We start from the raw sequence: 22,279 nt of genomic DNA on the forward strand, positions 1-22,279 counted from the left end.
ATTTGATTTTATTTGATTTTATTTGATTTGATTTGATTTGATTTGATTTGATTATCAAAAGAATATGACAGGGGCATGGTTTTGTTCAATTGATTATCAATTGATTTTAGATCTACTTTTGTAGTCAGCCCTAGAAATAATTTTCATCATCGGCCCCCACCCTCCCATTAAAAAATCATTTTACCCCAGTACTTAACTATTGTTTTTATAAAGTTTTTATTTTGGGGAAATACATCTTCTCTAAATGAGGTGGATCTGAATACAGAAGCCTTACAGTTTGAATGCGGAATACGGATCCAGGGGCTTAAAAATGTCGTATTTGGATCCGGGGAGCTTTAAAGTTGCGTTTTCGGATCCAGAGAACCTAAAAGTTGCGGTGGATCCGGATGCTTGACACTGGCAGGCAGTGCTTAGGATCCGGATCGGTATCCGTTGGATCCGCAAAATGTTGGCTTCCTGGACCCGGATCCGCAAAAATATGCGGATCCACGGATCCGGATCCAAGGGGCAAAATATCAACCGAAATCTGCAACAACAAAAAATTTACTCTCGAATCCAAATCTGAACTATTGTAAAAAAAAAAGATTATAAAAATTTCCTGATTTTTGAATGGTTCATCAAGTTTTAGCATAAAAATAAGCGAACAAATTAAGACAACTGATGTAAAAATTCTGCTTTTTAAAAAACCAGTAAATCTATGATCTCAAAGCTCAATCTGAACTAATGAAAAACAGAGAAATTTCATTATTTCTGTTGCATAAACATAAGTGATAAAAGAAAGAAAAATAATTCAAAACTCCTTCTTCCATTAAAAATTTCAGTAAATCTTTAATTCATCTTCATGACCTGGATCCGGATCCATATCCATTTTTCCCAGTGCAGATCCAGGATCCGGATCCGCATCAAAATTAAATTGATCCTAAGCACTGATTTTTCAGTTATCTTAATATTCTAAATATAAAGGTTGATTATCTGCGAGGTCTAATAACTCTTGAATCTCTGATTGTAATTTGCCTGGTAGTCAACTACATCATTGTTCTCAGGTACACGCTCTTCACTCTTCAGCCAGGAGTCTAATCTAGATAAAAACATGAAACCACATCAGCACTGAAAAAAACGATGAGCTTAACTTTTGTCATTTTTAATTTGTTTTGAATGCAGATTAAAAATTACTTTTTTTATGAAATGCTAATGCTAATGTTTTATTTCTGGAACACTAACCCGCTGTTATAATCCAACATTATTTTGATAACTTTTTGTGTTGAATAAAACTATCTTGTTTAGGGATTTCAATACTCAGCAACTTCCTCCAGATGTTCTCAGGTTAAACAACTTTTTGAATTTTACTATCAGAGATAAATCAATTAGGAAAATGATTTTTTAGAAAAATTCAGAGGTTATATTTTAAAAACGATTTATTTACACTTTTGTTAATGGGGTGTAGACTTACTTGATCAAGTGATCCTCCATTTTGTTGAATGGTATATCCGATTCACATTAGTACCCATTAAACCTTTCTTCGGATCATCGAGGACGAAGAATTTCTTTTTCTTCAGTCTGAAATTGATTGTCGTGTACACTGGTGTCAAGTTTATGCTTCAGTGTTACCTACACAGTTTACGGACACTCAATTTATAGGGGGGAAAATGTGAATTTGACATGACCCACTTGAAATTGTGTCTACAGTCTTTTTAAAAGCTTAAACTGTACTCACTTGAAAGCTGTGTAGTGAGTGTGTACTGTGTATCTGTATGGGGAATAAGTGTACAAGATGTGGAGTTCAAGGACATGCCAGCAAGCTCCACCTAGCTACGGATCTTAAGTTTAGACTCGCTATCATGAATACTCATGGACCTGAAAGCTTCGCTCACTTTTGGGCTGATGAGGAACGCAAGGAGGATAATCTAGCACATCGAGTAATCCAACCAGTCGAGCAAGCAGCTCCAGCTGAACCTATTGAGAAAGGCCGTGGAGGATCTGGAACTGGAGGATATTGGAGTAACCAAGCAGGTCGTCGTGGGAGAGGTGCCTATGCTGGAAAAGGGGGGAGACATCAAGAATCCAAACCTTACTATAGACAGCATATAGATCCCTGGACAGCTCCGGGGAACTCAAGAGGATCCAAGAAGTCAAAACGTTAGATTGTTTTTGATTGATATATCTATTTGGAGCTATTTACTTTGACGTGGATATATTAATAAATTTAAGCGTTTTTTTTAATATAATGATATTTATTTTGTATAGACTTTGATAAAGGTTATGATCAGTTGCAATTAATAAGAGTTATGATAGCTATAATGGCAGGAATTGAAGGCTAATAATAATAATCGGAATGTTTTAAAAGTGTGAATAGTTTCATTCTAAGGACATACAAAGGTTTGGCTCTGATTGATATCCTGTAGTAAATTATTATTATGTCTAAGATATAATTGAAATGCTACAAAGTCTTTTAAAGTTCGGAATGCTTGTCGAGTACGAAAACTAAAAATAAGCTATCTATTGTTTAGTTGAGGTTTTCATGTGTCTTTTCAAATATCCTTTTCAAGTAATAACTTTCTCACATTGATCACAAGGATAGAGAATGAGGTTTTATAGTTTAGTTGAGGTTTTAATGTGTCTTTTCAAATATCCTTTTTCAGGTAATAACTTTCTCACATTGATCACAAGGATAGTGAATAAGCTTTTTATAGTTTAGCTATAATGGCAGGAATTGAAGGCTAATTATAATAAACGGAATGTTTTAAAAGTGTGAATAGTTTCATTCTAAGGACATACAAAGGTTTGGCTCTGATTGATAACCTGTAGTAAATTAATTATTATTATGTCTAAGATATGATTGAAATGCTACAAAGTCTTTTAAAGGTCGGAATGCTGGTCGATTTGTCCGGAGGTTTATAGCCTTTAGTCTGGTTAGAATACACCGCAGTCTCGAGTACGGGAACTAAAAATAAGCTTTCTATAGTTTAGTTTAGGTTTTCATGTGTTTTTTCAAATATCCTTTTCAGGTAATAACTTTCTCACATTGATCACAAGGATAGAGAATGAGGTTTTATAACTTTCTCACATTGATCACAAGGATAGAGAATGAGGTTTTATAGTTTAGTCGAGGTTTTAATGTATCTTTTCAAATATCCTTTTTCAAGTAATAACTTTCTCACATTGATCACAAGGATAGTGAATAAGCTTTTTATAGTTTAGTTGAGGTTTTAATGTGCCTTTTCAAATATCCCTTTTCAAGTAATAACTTTCTCACATTGATCACAAGGATAGAGAATGAGGTTTTATAGTTTAGTTGAGGTTTTAATGTGCCTTTTCAAATATCCTTTTTCAAGTAATAACTTTCTCACATTGATCACAAGGATAGGGAATAAGCTTTTTATAGTTTAGTTGAGGTTATAATGTGTCTTTTCAAATATCCCTTTTCAAGTAATAATTTTCTCACATTGAACACAAGGATATTGATTTAGATTAGTACCTGAATTTGATTTAGAGGAGGAGTATTAGAGATACATGTTAGTTATTGGTCGTATTCAATAAACGCTAATATTGGTTCAGATTTATTCGTTGTGTAGTCGTTAGACAATAGATGTTTCATCCATTACGATTTATATGCATATATATACAAGGTAAATAGGTTTCATCCATTACGATTTATATGCATATATATACAAGGTAAATAGGTTTAAGATTGTTCGGTTTGAAATTATTCAATTTATGACGTCATTATTTAATCTTTTGGAATTCTTTGTGGGGAGACGTTTCTGTGGTGGTAGGTTTACATAGCACCAGTTTCGGTGCTCAGCGCGTTTGCCGCGCAACCTATTTTTCAGTTCTCTGAAAAGTGGTGACGTGTATCGAATATAATTTGTTTAATTTTATTTTACTTTGTATAGAAGGGTAGGTTATAAATTAGTATAGAGATAGAATCAGTAGGAACAAATTGCATGGCTGTCCTTATTACTATTTTCTCTGCAGGCATAAAGGCCGACCTCTATTATGTTAGAATTGAACCAAAGTACGAGGAGACGATTAACTCTTACCTTTCCAGCAATGGTTGTTCAGCTGAATATCTACCTGTTTCCAGTGACAAGGATAAGGCTAAACATATCATAAACAGCGTGTTTAATAAGATGAAGTTTAAACTGCCGTCTTTATGTAAACCAAATGAACCTCTTAGTCTAATTGAGTTCCTTGAAGATTTGATGTCTAAAGATTATATATCAACTAGCTGCATGACATCAGAGGATCGCAGGAAGGTTAAAGGACTTAACAAGGGTACCGGACCAGCTGATACAACCACGACGACAAATCCTTCATCGCCGATTTTCGACAGCTCTTTTGACGATGATGTTCTTAATGAGGTGATAAGGTTGGAGAGCTCAAGGAATGCCCTGGACCAAACAATTATCTACACGCCGATTTTAGATGTGTTGGACAAAATAAATACCAATTTAGAGGGGCAGGATAAGATGATGAAGAATATATCAAAGGATGTGGCGGAACTTAAAGAAGACATGAAGGAGGTTAGAGTTATACAAGATAAACATGAAATAGCTTTGCAGCAGATCCAAGTTAAATTGGGGATTGAGTCTCCAGTCGGAGGCAACACGGTGGATAATTTTAAACAACTCTGCATATACTGTGTGACGGAGTACCACCAAGAAGAATCTTGTATCTGGCGGATTATGAAGTGTGGGGAGTGTGGGGAACAGGGACACAGCATCAAGGTCCATCGTGTTACTGACCCAGTACTGAAAGAACGGGTACGTCAATTCCATGGCAAACGTAAATTCAACTTTAATGTTTAATGATTAGTATGCGATTAAATAAACCAGTTTATTATGCTATGAATAATGAATGAACGAGTTTTGTTTGGTCAAAATTTAGCATCTTAAGGTTAATGACGAATAGTTTAGAGAATGGTTAAGTTAGATTAATATGCTATTGAATGTTAGATAAACTTGTTTTCTTTGGTTAAGAATTAGACACATATAGGTATGAATGGTTTAACTGAAGGAAGATGAATTTAATTAGCTATTTATTATAAAAGTAACAACTTCAGTTAAGAATGGTGTAGCATATAAAGTATAATATGATATTATGAATATTAGTAGGCTGTACGAGTTACAACATTAGTATATAAATCGTTTATGTTTTTTTCAGATAATTGCAAAGAAAATGGGTAAACGTCGTAACAAAGCTAGGGCTATTAAACATAAGCTAGCAATTAAAATGAGTAAATCAGGCCCAAATGGAAAAATTCTTAAATGTTTATATTGGAATTCTAATGGAATGCAATGTTTGTGCAAGCAGCAAGAGTTAATTGATTTAATGGAATTGGAATTGTTGGATTTGGTTATGGTTGATGAAACTCATTTTAAACGAAATTCCAACATAGATCTTTCTGCTTTTGACGCGTATTCCCCAATTTTCATAGAAAGAGGAGTTGGGGAGAAGGCGGGAGGTGGGAAAATGGTATTGATTTCTAAGAAATTTCACACTATAAAATGGTCGCCATCATTGGACGAAAAAGAGTGGGTTAATAATGAAAGGGTTTGGATTTTGTTTCAGAATAATATAGACAGGATAGCAATTTGTAGTGTATACATGGCTTGTGAATCTACTTTAAACAATGATTATAAAACGTGGAATGACCTGATCTATGCAGAGTTGGATAGAGAATTGAAAGTTTTAGAAAATGATGGGTATAAGTGTGTCATTGTGGGAGATCTAAATGCGCATGTTGGACTACCGCCAGGGGGAATCGAGGGGAATAGGGCAGGGGTAAACTATAATGGTAAAAAGCTGCTTAATTTTATTGAAAGAAATAATTTGTTAATGGTTAATCAAGATAAGAATATATGTTCGGGTACGTTCACACGAGTTACACCTCACTCAAGTTCAGTTCTTGATTATTTGCTTGTCTCGCAATCAATGAAAAATGATGTATTAAGAATGGGAATTGATTCTGAGGTGGAGCTACTCTCAGGCAGCGACCATTTAGCAATTCGATTTGACTTAAACCTGACAGGGGCCGTGAACATGAGTAAGGAGCCAAAGCAAGGTTTTTTTCTATCGGAAAAACGGGACATGGGAGTAGCTAAGAAAGAAATGGATAGACAAATGGACGAAATTGATTGGGATTCATTGAGCTTGAATGAATGGGATGAAAACTTGCAAAATATCCTAATTTCCGCAAACGTTAATTCATATAATAATGGTCCACGGAAATGCAGTAAGCCAAGGGGTACGTTTAGATTGAAACGGTTGAAAGCCAAAAGAAAAGAAATGGAAAGAAAAGAAAAAAGGCTTTCACTGGAAAAAGTTAGGCGCGCATTAGCAAATGAGGAATGGACAATTCAGGACCAAAATGAGTTAAATGTTGCGGCAAAGGAAAACCAAGCAGTGTTAGAAGAGGTAAGCAAACGAAGCCTTGAGTTAAAATTTAATAAAACCAAGTTATTAAGAAATCGGACTGATATTAAAAATGAGTTTTTTTGGAGATTTAGTTCAAAAAACGGAAAAGAAAAAAGGAGGCCTGTCTATCATTAAAGGGCCGGATGGTAAAATTGAAACAGAAAGAGATAAAGTAGCTGACATAGCAATAACTGAGCTGGCAAAGGTTTTTCTTGGGCAAAAAAGTTCTATATTTGAGTCATACGGGCAGCAAATTTTAAAAGAAATAACGGTTAAAAATAGTACAAATTATGGAAAATGGATAAAAAAGTCTAAGGATGAATTTGAATTTGAAAATGAAGTTTGCACACCTTGCACTAAAGAGAAAATTATGGAAATAATTAAAGGTATTAAACTTAATCGGGCACCAGGGGTGGATGGAGTGCTTACTACGATGCTTAAAAATGCAAGTGACAAATTTATTATTAAACTTACGGAAATGATAAATATTTGTCTCGCAAATGGGGATGTACCGGCTATTTTAAATACAGGGAAAATGACCTTGATCGACAAAAAAGAGCCATCTCTGGATATTTCTAAAAAACGACCCTTAACAGTTTCAAGTGTACTGCTGAGCGTGATTACTAAACTGCTTCATGAACGCATGAATTTAATATGTGAGAGAGAAAATCTTTATGGTATTGTCCAGTATGGCTTTCGTGATAATCCCGCGTTCTTCTTCTGTTGTGGAACTCTGTTTTGGAGGCCGCAAAACATCGTCTTCCACAGTATAATGTTTGTTTGGATTAGAAGATGATTTGTTGAAAAGGAGGCATTTTGTGTCTTGTTTGGATTAGAAAATGATTTGTTGAAAAGGAGGTATAATGTATGTTTGGATTAGAAAATGATTTGTTGAATAGGAGGTATAATGTTTGTTTGGATTAGAAAATAATTTGTTGAATAGGAGGTATAATGTTTGTTTGGATTAGAAAATGATTTGTTGAATAGGAGGTATAATTTTTGTTTGGGTTGGAAAATAATTTGTTGAATAGGAGGTATAATGCTTGTTTGGATTAGAAAATGATTTGTTGAATAGGAGGTATAATGTTTGTTTGGATTAGAAAATGATTTGTTGAATAGGAGGTATAATGTTTGTTGGGATCAGAAAATGATTTGTTGAATAGGTGGCTGCGGATCTATGTATGAAGTATATGTGGAAGCTCCAGAATTCAAGGCATACATTAAATAAAAATAAATCAAATACAGTGAGACCCATAAAACTATGGAATAGGAAAACAACTGTTAACCAGAATTTTTATTTTTAAATAGTCCATTTAACATGAAACAAAGGAATTTTCATTGCGCACTGTTTATCCAGTATTAACCCGTTCAAATTATAAAGTTTATTTTTTATTTCTTACTATTATAACTTTTTTTTACAACATCTAATACATATAAGATTGCATAAATGTCGTATTCCTATTCCACAGTTTTATGGGTGTTATTATATTGTAATAAATTGATTTTTTGAAAATACCAAAATTACAATTAAATTAGTAAGTTTAACTTTGAATACATTTTAAAATTTTTTTTTTATTTGCCTCCAACATAATTAGATTTTCATTAAATTTTGAAAATCGACGCAATTTTTTTTTTCATCTGCGAACTTTTTTGTTTGTTTTGTTTAACAATGTATACAAAGAGAAAATTTTCACAATTGAAATAGAAGAAAGCTTCGATTTTAATTTTAAAAGTCCACCCAATTTTTTTTTATAAAATGCGCGAACTTTTTTTGTTTTTGTTTTATAATGCATACGAAGAGAACATGTTCACAATTGAAATAGAAGATGGGCGCAAAGCGCCCTGTAAGCTTCGATTTTCATTTAGTTTTGAAAATCCACGCAATTATTTTTATAAAATCCGCGAACTTTTTTGTTTGTTTTGTTTTACAATGTATACAAAGAGAAAATGTTCCCAATTGAAATAGAAGATGGGCGCAAAGCGCCCTGAAAGCTTAGTATGTATCATGTTTATATATACTTTGCTTGTCTGGGTTTTTGTTTGTACTTTGTTTGTATTCAATAGACGTCAAATTGGCTGAACCGAACAGGCTAAAATTTTGTGTGGGACCTCACATGACCCCAGAGAAGTTTTATTACTGATCAAAAATTTGCCTCCAACAAAATTCAATTTTTATTAAATTTTAATAAATACTCGAATATTTGTACAAATAATACGCGATTTTTTTTTTTACAATTTTGGGCAAAATAAATGATTTTGATGTGATTAATTAATATATTTTTGGGAAAAGTATCAAAAAAATAAAAGTTGCCTTTCGATGTCTAATTTTTTCTCCCAGGTCATCTAAAATTTACACCCCTGACTAATACAAATTAAAAGTTTTTTCGGAAATATTCTTTTTTTTAAATTTTATAATATTTAATATATAATCAGGGACTGCGTATTGTAAAGCAACATCAACTTGTAACAGAAGCTCTGAAAAAAGAAATTGGAGACATGCATGGAATTAGAATATCAACAAATACCAGCAAATCTTGATTAATTCAGACTAAAATTATGTATTAATAACATACTTTAAAAAGTTCAAATTCATTCTGAGTAGACAGACATACAATCATTAATTAGAACTGAATTCTTGTAGGTTCGATGAAAGAAAAAAGCCGAAAGACTGAATTTAAATTTTCTAACCAAGATTTATTTTCAGAAAGATGAACAGTGACGAAGAAGTTTTGGTAGAAAATGGAAGAAAGTAAGTTTGCAATCAATCAATCAACATTTTTTTCGCCTTTTAATTCTTTCGATCATTGAAAATGTTCTTTACACCCTAGAACCGAAATGTCGTAATATCTATTTATGTCATTATAAGGGTATTATTTAGTACGAAAAAGTTTTTGCCGGGCTTTTTTATTTTTTCTAGTTTGATCTTAAACAAACTAAAAAATTAAAAATCACAGCAAAAACTTTTTCGCACGCATAATACCTAATTTAGTAACATATATAGTTTTATTCAGTTTTACTCAAATTATTTAAAAGCAGGTCGATAAAGTTACTTAATCACCCTGCTGTAGGGTGACTAAGTAACTTTATCACCATACAATGAGACAAATTAGTAATGAAATTTGAAATTTTAATAGCAGGGTTAAAAAAGTTACCTTACTTTTTCGCTCTGTTGTAGGGCGATAAAGTCACTTAATTACCCTACAACTAGAAATATTAGGTGTGATAGATTCCACCAAAATTGAATAAAGATGATATGATTGGAGTCCTTGCAAGGTTAACAAATAAAGGTTCAAGAAAGTAAGTTAAATAATCGGATAAGCAAACTTACGAAATTTTTTTTTGTGCAAATGCAATAGTGACCAAAATCTTTGGAAATGAATGACATAAAACTATTTTCTAAGTTCTGCCTTTATTCAGCGATGAAAAAAATGTGGGATTTTCGACATTTTTTGTTCGGCTCAATGAATTCCTGTAATATATAATCCTTAATCTATCCGTATTTTTTAAATATGTTTTTTTGATTTAGGGGGATTAAAGTAATTTATGAGAAAAGAATAAATAAGGGGAAATTAAACAAAACTTTAAAAAAATCATTTTATATTTTCAAGATAAAAGGAAGTTGGACGCTTCCAACCTCTAATAAACCTTAATATATATATTCATTAGGGTGTTCCATTTTCACAAAAAATTAAATTTTGGATTTGCTCCGTAATTCCCCCCGTTCATACAAGCCCCCTGAGAGTGAGCACAAAAATACATATAAAAGTTGTGCTTAATCTTGGAAACAAAAAATGGTGAAAATTCAAACGTCATGTGTGTGTGTCTGTACCAAAAAAATGTGTGTGTAAGTAATACCGATTCAGTACATAAGAATTTCGGTATTTGTACAGTCTAGGAGAGTACATTTGTTTATTGTTAATAGTTTTAAAAAATAAGTTTAATATACATGTAATATATTATTTATATATTTAAGTCAACACTATAAGCCAAATTTTCATGCAAAGAATATAATTTGATTAAAGTTTACAATAAACTACTCGTTATTCAAGCTTAATTATAATTGATGACAATGTTCTTCAATTTCCTTGACTGTATTCATGTTGTGTGTCTGTACCAAAAGAGTGTGCGTGTGTTATACCGAACTTGTCTGCAAAGCAGTGCGACTGGCTTTCTCATGCCAGACCTGCGCCATTTCCCTTCCCTTTATTCTTATTCCCTGTCTCAAACTCGGTTCTCGTATAACCCATATTGGCTAGACTGCGATTTATAAGTTTTCTCTTAAATTTCACAAATATAATATTTGCAGATTCCAGAAAGTTTCTACGCTTCCTGTGGCTGTTATTCAGATCATATTATGCGTCTGCCAGATCATTCTTGTGTTTATGCTCCCAGAGCTTTGTGATAAAAAGGTGAAACCCATTTTTAGCAATTAGCAATTTTATGTTTTCTTGAAATTGTTTAAATCTATAAAATAAAGCTCTTTGCTCACATATATATATATATATATATATATTTGTATATATGTTAGCTAAAGCCGGCCAAAAATCAAATTTTATTCTTTAAAAATTCCAAATCTTTCGTCTCAAGAGTTTCAAAAATTCAACGGGCAACGCCGGACACTTCAGCTAGTATTAAATGGATTTTGATTTTTCACATTTTTGAAACTTTTGTTTATTAAATTTTCCTGTTTTAAAACATTTTAAAAATTGAATAATTAAGTTAAATCAATAGTCATCGTAGATACCCCTGAATTCGAGGCTAAATAGTAAATATATCCTATAAAGGGTCGTGAATGTATCATCAACTCCTTCTCTCTTCTAATCTACACACATGGATTCCATTGGTGCTGTATCCTGATCATGGATCAAGTACTCCACTTCTCACATCATAAATCTAGACTGAATGGATACCTAGACTTCTATATCAGGTATTAGGCAGCAGAAACATTAAAGAAAACTGTCAGAACTAAGCACTAGCCAAGATAGAAAAATAACGATGATGAAGGTTTAAAGGGTTCAGATGTAAATCATACATGCTACTTTATAAATGGAGGGTCATTTTAAATTACGATGACACTCTCTCTAATTTGAAGGTATTGTATATACTAACCTAGATTTTGTTCAGAACTAAGAATATACGTCGAGCTCCTTTCTACCTTGTTTCCGCTGGAAATGCAGTTCTAATGCTGGTCGTCATTATTCTTCATGATTTGTGTGATAACAACGAGGCTTGCAAACATACAAATACAAAAGTAAGGATTTTTATTATTAAAGTAAGAAGAGTTTAAAGTATAATCCACGAAGAAAGCATTAACCTTCCCGGAATGGGTTGGACCTTAGTGCAATTGTCACCCTTTCCCCCTTTCCTTTGTATTGTTGTGTTCTTTTGAGCTCATTTTGTTATTTATTTTTGCAAAATCAACTGTTCTCTGTGTTTCCATGATTCCTTTTCTCCTCTTCACCACTTCATTGGCACTTACCATGTGAAATTCTCCTCAAATTCTTATAAAACGTTTTTTCGTTTTTTTATCAATTCAAAAATTTCGTTCTGCTAAAACAGCCCTAGCTTTTTGAGTCTGCATGCTGCGGATTGTTTTTTTCCTCTTTGTCCACGTTATATATTTTACTAGAATTTTAGATTGTAAACTTGTTTTCGCTGAAATAAATGATTTGATTTTATTTGATTTTATTTGATTTTATTTGATTTGATTTGATTTGATTTGATTTGATTATCAAAAGAATATGACAGGGGCATGGTTTTGTTCAATTGATTATCAATTGATTTTAGATCTACTTTTGTAGTCAGCCCTAGAAATAATTTTCATCATCGGCCCCCACCCTCCCATTAAAAAATCATTTTACCCCAGTACTTAACTATTGTTTTTATAAAGTTTTTATTTTGGGGAAATACATCTTCTCTAAATGAGGTGGATCTGAATACAGAAGCCTTACAGTTTGAATGCGGAATACGGATCCAGGGGCTTAAAAATGTCGTATTTGGATCCGGGGAGCTTTAAAGTTGCGTTTTCGGATCCAGAGAACCTAAAAGTTGCGGTGGATCCGGATGCTTGACACTGGCAGGCAGTGCTTAGGATCCGGATCGGTATCCGTTGGATCCGCAAAATGTTGGCTTCCTGGACCCGGATCCGCAAAAATATGCGGATCCACGGATCCGGATCCAAGGGGCAAAATATCAACCGAAATCTGCAACAACAAAAAATTTACTCTCGAATCCAAATCTGAACTATTGTAAAAAAAAAAGATTATAAAAATTTCCTGATTTTTGAATGGTTCATCAAGTTTTAGCATAAAAATAAGCGAACAAATTAAGACAACTGATGTAAAAATTCTGCTTTTTAAAAAACCAGTAAATCTATGATCTCAAAGCTCAATCTGAACTAATGAAAAACAGAGAAATTTCATTATTTCTGTTGCATAAACATAAGTGATAAAAGAAAGAAAAATAATTCAAAACTCCTTCTTCCATTAAAAATTTCAGTAAATCTTTAATTCATCTTCATGACCTGGATCCGGATCCATATCCATTTTTCCCAGTGCAGATCCAGGATCCGGATCCGCATCAAAATTAAATTGATCCTAAGCACTGATTTTTCAGTTATCTTAATATTCTAAATATAAAGGTTGATTATCTGCGAGGTCTAATAACTCTTGAATCTCTGATTGTAATTTGCCTGGTAGTCAACTACATCATTGTTCTCAGGTACACGCTCTTCACTCTTCAGCCAGGAGTCTAATCTAGATAAAAACATGAAACCACATCAGCACTGAAAAAAACGATGAGCTTAACTTTTGTCATTTTTAATTTGTTTTGAATGCAGATTAAAAATTACTTTTTTTATGAAATGCTAATGCTAATGTTTTATTTCTGGAACACTAACCCGCTGTTATAATCCAACATTATTTTGATAACTTTTTGTGTTGAATAAAACTATCTTGTTTAGGGATTTCAATACTCAGCAACTTCCTCCAGATGTTCTCAGGTTAAACAACTTTTTGAATTTTACTATCAGAGATAAATCAATTAGGAAAATGATTTTTTAGAAAAATTCAGAGGTTATATTTTAAAAACGATTTATTTACACTTTTGTTAATGGGGTGTAGACTTACTTGATCAAGTGATCCTCCATTTTGTTGAATGGTATATCCGATTCACATTAGTACCCATTAAACCTTTCTTCGGATCATCGAGGACGAAGAATTTCTTTTTCTTCAGTCTGAAATTGATTGTCGTGTACACTGGTGTCAAGTTTATGCTTCAGTGTTACCTACACAGTTTACGGACACTCAATTTATAGGGGGGAAAATGTGAATTTGACATGACAGAAATATATCAATTTCAAGGGCTTTTCAAGCCCCAACGGGTATGAGCCCCCCCTGGAAAGAAAAATAATTTAAGCCCACCACCCTGGACAAATTCCTTACTACGCCCCTGGATTTCAACAATTAAAATGTCAAAAAATATCAAAAATTGAAAGTTTCATAAATTAGGATATTATTCGTTTAGTTTAAGTCGTATAAACATTTTGTAAAAAGCAAAATAAATTTTTTTAATCTGAAAAGTTTGAGGCGTATGCACTATACATATTTTGAATCAAGCAAAAACATAAAATGTTCAATACATTTTTTTAAATCTGAAAGTCGTACGGTACAATTAATTATTTAATATGTAATGTTATTAATAGCAAAAAAACGCCAATACATCTACTCAAACTTCAAGGCACCCCCCCCCTCCCCCACCCAATCCGTTAAAATTTATGTTATTTATTTTCTAACGTTTCTATAAAGATATGTCGAACTTTTGAAGAAAATATAATAATCTTTTTTTTAAACTTAATATTTATATTTTTCTGTTTTTTTTGTTAATTGTTTACAATTGTGTTACATAATTGGTTTTCATGTATTAAATTTTAAATGAGTTACGGAAATCAATTTTAAATTTTAAGTAAAATTAAGTTCAGTGTATTTAAAGTTAGAATAATAAAAGATAACCTTACAGAACTAATCATTCCGTGTTTGTTTACGCTTGTAGGCGTTTGCATATTTCATATAAGACAACATTTTCGAAGAATATCGCATGTTAAAAAGAAACACATTTTAAGACATGATAATTTCTAATGTGAGAAGGAATATAGCATGTTACAGACTATAATTTAAAACATTATAATTTGTAATAAACAAATGTCGAAAAACTCTGTTCAGTTGTTTAAAAGTGATATGTATTAGAAATGCGTATAAAAACATTTTGAAAATAAAACTATGCACCAAAACACTTCAAAAAAATATTTAAGAAAACAGCACTTTCCGTTTTAATGATGAAAATTATAGGATTTTAAAAGACGTTTGTTTTGTCCTTTAAATGTTATAAAATTAGATCTTTAACTATATTTTATTTAGGGATGATTTCACCTCTTCAGTTATGTTGGTAAGATTTTTAACTTTCATTGAATTTTCTATATTTTAACAGTTCGGTTTCCAGATGCCTTTTAATACAAATAAGTTCTTTTTTATTTTTTTAGCAGCCAATTCAGAGCAAAACATAAGGTTTAGATACTTACTAATTTTTCTAAAATTCTAAAAGGTTTAAAAATGATTTTAAAAAAATTCTTGCGTTTAAAGGTTTAAAATTTGTATGTTAAGCAAGCACAACTTTTTGTTTGGGATTTATCCAGTCATCCTAGGGTTACCTGGTGATATCTTTTAAACCTATGCTTAGCCTGGTATCCTCATTCCACATCCAGCAGAACAGTTTCCCTTCCATGAATTTACCAAATTAATCTGTTTGTAGAACCGGACATCTGAGAGTGTTGGATACAGGGAGAAGGATCAAATACTGGAGGTCATGGAGAGACAGGCCGAGGTTATCAGGTAGAAGAGTAGAGTACAGGCGGAGGTTATCAGGTAGAAGAGTATAATACAGGCAGAGGTTATCAGGTAGAAGAGTAGAAAACAGGCCGAGGTTATCTGGTAGAAGAGTAGAATACAGGCGGAGGTTATCAGGTAGAAGAGTAGAATACAGGCGGAGGTTATCATGAAGTAGAGTAGAATACAGGCGGAGGTTATTAGGTAGTAGAGTATAATACAGGCGGAGGATATCAGGTAGAAGAGTAGAATACAGGCGAAGGTTATCAGATAGAACTGTAGAATATAGGCTGAGTTTATCAGGTAGAAGAGAAGAATACAGACGGAGGTTATCGATTGTAGAGTATAATACAGGCGGAGGTCATCAGGTAGAAGAGTAGAATACAGGCGGAGTTTATCAGGTAGGAGAGTATAATACAGGCGGAGGTTATCAGATAGTAGAGTATAATACAGGCGGAGGTTATCAGGTAGAAGAGTAAAACACAGGCGGAGGTTATCAGGTAGAACAGTAGAATACATGCGGAGGTTATCAGGTAGAACAGTAGAATACAGGCGGAGGTTATTAGGTAGAAGAGTAGAATACAGGCGGAGGTTATCAGGTAGAACAGTAGAATACAGGCGGAGGTTATCAGGTAGAAGAGTAGAATACAGGCGTAGGTTATCAGGTAGAAGAGTAGAATACAGGCGGAGGTTATTAGGTAGAAGAGTAGAATACAGGCGGAGATTATCAGGTAGTAGAGTTAATACAGGCGGAGATTTTCAGGTAGAAGAGTAGAATACAGGCGGAGGTTATCAGGTAGAAGAGTAGAATGTAGGCGGAGGTTTTTAGGTAGAAGAGTAGAGTACAGGCGGAGGTTATCAGGTAGAAGAGTAGAATACAGGCGGAGGTTATTAAGTAGTAGAGTAGAATACAGGCGGGGGTTATTAAGTAGAACAGTAGAATACAGGCTTAAGTTATCAAGTAGTAGTTGTATAATGTATTAAATGCTTTTAAAGGCTGATTATAGTTGAATTTTATTTTATTTTTTCAGGTACCTCAGAGAGCACTCTGAAACTCTAGGTAACTTAGCTTTTTTTTAATTTGCCGCCGCTTTTTTAATCTATAATCTTAATGTTTCTCATTTGAAATAATTGTAAATTAATCTTAGAATTTTTGAATTGTCAGAACTACCTTTAATCGATTCAAATTGTTTCTTTGTAGAAAGAAGAGTTTAATCGATTGTTTAAATGTTTAAAGTTCTGATGTTCGGCCAATGAGAGATCTGTAAATCTGGCGTGTACAGGGTTACCCACAAAAAAGAAGACTTCAGCGACGACTGTACAGAATTTGTAAAGTCTTTTTCTAATAATCTTGATTGTCTGAAAATGGAAACTCGTTTCTTTTTATGATAAATCATGAATTAAATCAATGAAAGGAAATATTGTAGTCAACAGATCAAATCCAACCTGCAGATCGCATTATCTTTTGATTTGTAGGTCATTTAAGCCTCAACCCTTTGTATGTGACCCTGTACCAACCTATCATTTAAACAAAGATGACTAAAAATTTTGAGTTTAATATTGATAAACATTATCTCATTTAAAAATTCCCATTGTTGTTTGCAGAGTTTAGGATCCGGATCTGTTAAAATATGCGGATCTACGGATCCGGATCCAAGGGGCAAAATATCAACCAAAAACTGCAACAAACAAAATTTGTTACTCTCAAACCCTAGATCAGAACTGTTGAAAAAAACATTTCTTGGGGCCAAATTTAAAGAATTTGAACCGCGGCTTAAATTTAAGCCTCTGCTCAATATAGTTGGTTCCACTTTAAATTGTATTTAATTTTAATGATTTAAGCCGTCGCTCAATTGAAACAGGTTTTGGGGGGATTTGAGACGCGGGTTAAATTCATAATATTCGGACACTGGTCGCTAAATGGTTCATCGAGTTTTAGCATAAAAATAAGCTAAAACAAAAGGAAAAGAATTCGACAATTCTGCTTTCTTAAATAAATTCAGTAAATCTTAAAGAAATGTTAATGACTTGGATCAGGATCCATTTTTTTTTCAATGCGGATCCAGGATCCGGAACTGCATCTAAATTAAATGAATCATAAGCAGTAAGTAAGTACTGTTTGTTAGAATAATTTTCCTTATTTAGGTCGTAAGATCTTGGTGCTGACAAATCAGTTATCTGACAGTGAGCGCATCTAGAAGATCCCAGGAGCCTTTGGGAAACTATTTGCCTTTAGAAGCAACATTGATTCTCATGAGTTTAAGAATACTGAGCTTTAATCAAGTTTGGTTTGTTTACTGCAGTTCAAACAAACCTGGCCATTCTGTAAATATATAATTTTTGTCCGTTTATATTTTATTGTCATGAAATTCTTTGAAATTTTACATTTTTGAAGATGGACTTCAAAGTTTTAATGTTTCGATATATTTGGGGTTAAATAAACGATTTGCATTTTATTGAGATTATAATTTTACCATTTCATCAAAAATAAACCGCACTGCAAATTCGTAGGTTTTCTAAACTTAAGTCATAATGTTTTTTTAACTAAATTTGTAAGAGAATTCAAAACCGGTTTTTACAATTATTGTTGTGTGTGCAGGCAATGCACAAGCATGCCCTTACAATTAAGATCTTATTGTCAGATATAATGGTCAGCATATGCATAGATATATATTTATATTCTTATCAACACCTTGGTTTCATAGTCTACATATTCTTAAATTAGCGATCTGAATTTATAATTGCAAAATCAAAGACGACTTCTTTAAACATATTTGGGTTGTTTGCACTATTTCTTACTAGCTGGAGAACCTGAGGTTGCCCAGGTTTATAATATTACTCATAGTTACTCCTGCCGTTTAACCGCGCGGGGTAAAAAATCAAGATTTTAGCTGAAATGCCAAGTGTTGCCCGTGGAATTGTAAAAAATTCTAAAATATATGAGCCTCTGTTACCCCCGGGAATTGTAGGCCAAGGGTTCCCTCAAAAGAAATCAGACATTTGGTCCAGACTTTTGGCCAGCTACAGCTAACATATAATAAGCGAAGCGTTATCTATATAGTAAAACAAGACATTCGTATATGTATATATATATATATGTTGCCTATAGCCGGTCAAACGGCTGGACCGATTGGACTGATTTTTTTGTGGACACTCATGGGTGTTAAAGGCTTAAAAAATCGAAAATATTTTTTTTAAAATACTTTTTTCAGAGGCAACGGTGGACCCTCCAGCTAGTATTATATAAATTCAATTCAACAATTATTACATGAAGCTGCAGTAAAGAATATTGGTCCCTCAAGATATCCTCGTGAGTAGAAATGGATCCTGTTTTTCAGGATTTTATGTTTTTTTTTATTCAAAAACGTCGTAACGGCCTACATCATGTTTCAAGTGTACATAGTAACAAAATAAGTTTCTTTTTCGTGTGGGATCTCTTGAGAAACTAAAAATCTTTGAACTCTTTTATTTTTAGTTTAGGTGTTTTATTGGTCGTTTAAATTTGCCATATATGTAGTCTGTGTGTACCAGGGTGTTTGTCCGATCATAACTTAGTCTGGTTTTAAAATTCTTATTGAAGTTGGTTTCCAGGCAAAGCATACCAAGCTAGTTTAGTTCTAGATAAAAGTGTAAAAGTAGTTATTGCACCTTTATGTTTGTTTAAGCTTGGGAACCCAGCTTTGCGTGGAGTTCTTCCTATCAAAGTCAACCTTTTCAACTTAACATGATTAAACCAGTTTAAGAACCAAGCGTTAGGCAAATCGGTCAAGGGGTTCATGAGTTATAATCTAACATACGAACAATAGACACCCAAACATAGATTACTAATTTATTTAGATTGTTTCTTTCTTTCTAGCAGTTACTTTTTTTATTTTTCTTAATATCTGTAAACTCATAACATGCTGACCATTGTAATTATTTGAATATTGTGTAAATCTGTAAATTAATCAAAATATTTATATTTTTAGTATTTTTGAGGGTTACCTGAATAATGATCTGAACTGCAACAAAACCGATGATACTCTCAATTATTTTTAAAGTGGGCTTTGTAAATTAAATTTGTTACCTGTTAAGTATGTTTCTCTTAAAATAATTAAATGTACAAATTAAATCATTTTAATTTTGACACAAAAGAGTAAAAATATTAACAGTTTTTATAATCAAGAAAAATTCTCCTTAGACTTTAATACTTTAAAAATCCTCTGAAATAATTTTTTCCAACAAAAAAAATCTAAGGTTTTTATTTGTGAAGTGTTTTTTTAGTGGTACGAAGAATTTTTTTGATAAAGTAACAAACAAATAAGAAGAAATTATTCTTTCCCACGCCCCCCCCCCCAAAAAAAAAGATTCAAAAATAGCATCAAAATATTGATCGTAAAATTGATATACACAATTGTAATTTTTTTATAACTTCAAATAGTTTAAAATGTATTTAAAGACAATATAATTTTTCTAGTGGGAGGAATTAAAAAAAAATATTAATTATTAATAGTTGTGTGGAGGGAAATAGCATATATTATGCTTATTTGAAAATAAAATTGACATTTTACGGAAAATTTTTTGTAATTTTGAGAACTGAAGTTTTAATATTTAAAAAGTGAGGTTCTAGTGAGTATTTTGAAGTGAGCCTGCGTACAACAAGATGACAATGTCCTATTTACTACTGTACCCTTCAAGGTTTTTTGCATAGGTGGCTTCAGGGGGAGGGGTGGCAGTATATTACTCCCCCTGAGTGGGTGTACCCCCCTGGATTTTTACAAAGTCATTACTCCAAAGGCTTTTGACCTGGAACAGGTCATCTATGACCACCGACAGGTTGGTCAAGCAGGAAAGAATGGCGATGCACCCAAAGAGGCTTGCCTCAATTTCGGAAAACAGTTTATTTTTTATTTTTGTTTTCTAAACTAAAATCCTTTTTGTTTACTTTCAGCCTTCTTTAATTCTTATTAAATTATTTATTAAATCTAAAAATGAAATAAAGAAACTGCTAGCAGAGGGGGTTCAAATTTGGTGTAAGCTTACAGGGGGCGGTAAAATCAATATATGGTGGGGGTAACATTTTTTTTTGAAGCTTCGCCCGAATATATATAGCCCCTCCCTAATTATAAATCTTGAAGCCGCCCTTGGTTTTTTGTCTCTTCTAGTTTAATTAGATATTGAAGTTCATCATTTTCAAACTGAATATTTTCCTATCTTCTGGTTTCTGTACAAAGTTACTTGCACATTTTTATTGCAGGGAAACACACTTCACTTGAATTTAACACGTTTTGAATCAGGCATTGCCATCTTTCCATGGAGGGTTACTTCAGATGGAGTGTCACTTAAAGGGTGCAGTTGTGTTGTGGGACATGCCCCTCTTGAAATGGAGTTTCATCTAATGTGTGCAGTTAGGTTGTAGAACATGTCCCTCCTGAAATGGAGTTTCCATTAATATTACAACAAAGACAGTTCCTAGAGTCCTAAGATGGCGAGTAAACTTAATAAATACAAAGCTTATACTGTATAGAGTTCAGAGCGTTCCATATCATATTAGATTTTCTTTAAACTCCTGAATACGCGAATAATACTCGAAAACCCTGGTATTTTCTGCAAGAATTTTTTTTTAGTTACCCTATACATTTTTTAAAAAATGATTCGTTTTTAAATTTTCTGATTAGTCCTTAAAATCAAATTTTGAGCTGTAAACGATCTAATATGTTTATGTGTTAAATGTAGTTTCTTAAGCACTAATTTGAGAAAGGACCAAGGGCGTATATGGGGGGGGGCAGTGCCCCCTAGAACTCAGAGCTTTCACGCTTTTCGAATCTTAAATTCAATAGTGAAGAACGAAAAAATAAGTGCACAAAGAAGATTGTATACGTGGACCAGAGCCACTATGACAGAAGTCAGAATGAAAAAATCTGTTTAGAATGCAGATTCATCCTAATCGGATGGGCGCTAACAGGGATGCCGAAGTAAAACAACTATTTTTAAATGCCAAGCCACGAAGGCTTGAGTTTGGAGGTAGTAAAAGACCATTTAAAAAAAAAAATTGGATTTAATTTACTTTATTCATTACACCGCCGCGCGTTTTGTAATCTTTCTTTTTATTACAAACTAGCTGAAGTGCCAGGCGTTGCCCATGGAATTTTAAAAATCGAGTTAAAATTTTGCCCCCCCCTAGGAGCTCCTAGCGGGAGGGGCAAAAAAAATCCCCCCCCTAGATTTCTCTATACACCCTTGGAAAGGACGAGCAACGTTGTTGATGGTTCACCCTGTACGCTATCCCTTCGTTTACACTGAAGTAATGTGTAAAGTCTCCGAGGGAATATATCTCTCCACACTCCATCCTTCCCTAGGTTCGGTCTCTTTATCCTCATTCTCTACCCCCTCTCTACTCCTGTCCTGATAACAAGATTATTTATCCTAATCGACCGGATCCAGTTCATCAAGTTAGATTCGTTTAAAGTGAATATTTTCTTTACGTTTGTTAGTAGTGTCTTTTACCGACAACCTTACCAAATATTTTCTTCTTTTTTATTAGTGTAATGTACATAGTTTCCTGCCAATAATATTATTTGTGTCATTCCTTGTCAAATCAATAAATAAACCATTTTACAAATATATTATTTAAGGCATAAAGACTTAATCCGATTTAATGTTAAGATTTTTAGGTAGTTTGTGGGTAACCATGTATCTTTCATTCTTCAATATTGATTTGATTTAAAAGCAAACCGTGTTTTTTTATATATACATACATATATTTATATCGGTTTATTTTTGGTGACTAAGACTTGCTTCTTATTTACTTTAAAGAAATTAACGCTTGCAAAGTTGTACTGTGTGTTTATAAATTTTTCCTTTGTTTCTATCATCAATGTATTAACCCTATTCAGGCTGACGTCTGGTTCCGGGGACCCCCCCCCCTCAACTTCCTTAATCTGATAGTGACACAAATCGTTAACATTTCATACATTTTTGGAAAGCCCTTGGGTTCTTCTCAA

General features: G+C 33.0%; 2 protein-coding genes across 2 annotated transcripts; both read left to right on the top strand.

Annotated features, from left to right (window-relative positions):
• Window positions 1-956: 956 nt before the first annotated feature.
• On the top strand, window positions 957-2,220 carry LOC111714708 (uncharacterized). The gene is made up of 3 exons (XM_023489864.1): window positions 957-1,043; window positions 1,285-1,323; window positions 1,730-2,220. Exon 3 carries the CDS (start codon window positions 1,752-1,754, stop codon window positions 2,139-2,141), a length of 390 nt encoding a protein of 129 aa, XP_023345632.1. The 5' UTR covers window positions 957-1,043; window positions 1,285-1,323; window positions 1,730-1,751; the 3' UTR covers window positions 2,142-2,220.
• A 5,360-nt stretch (window positions 2,221-7,580) lies between these two features.
• Window positions 7,581-17,946, top strand: LOC111714709 (transmembrane protein 192; the record flags this gene model as incomplete). The annotated part of the gene is given in 11 exon segments (XM_023489865.1): window positions 7,581-7,630; window positions 8,851-9,166; window positions 10,724-10,826; window positions 11,202-11,344; window positions 11,542-11,668; window positions 13,058-13,137; window positions 13,379-13,417; window positions 14,832-14,859; window positions 15,223-15,302; window positions 16,328-16,356; window positions 17,442-17,946. Coding segments are annotated over 10 exon segments (723 nt in total). The 3' UTR covers window positions 17,495-17,946.
• Window positions 17,947-22,279: the final 4,333 nt, after the last annotated feature.

This window comes from Eurytemora carolleeae, unplaced genomic scaffold (genome assembly GCF_000591075.1).
Source record: "Eurytemora carolleeae unplaced genomic scaffold, Eaff_2.0 scaffold1535, whole genome shotgun sequence".
Classification (NCBI taxonomy): domain Eukaryota; kingdom Metazoa; phylum Arthropoda; class Copepoda; order Calanoida; family Temoridae; genus Eurytemora; species Eurytemora carolleeae.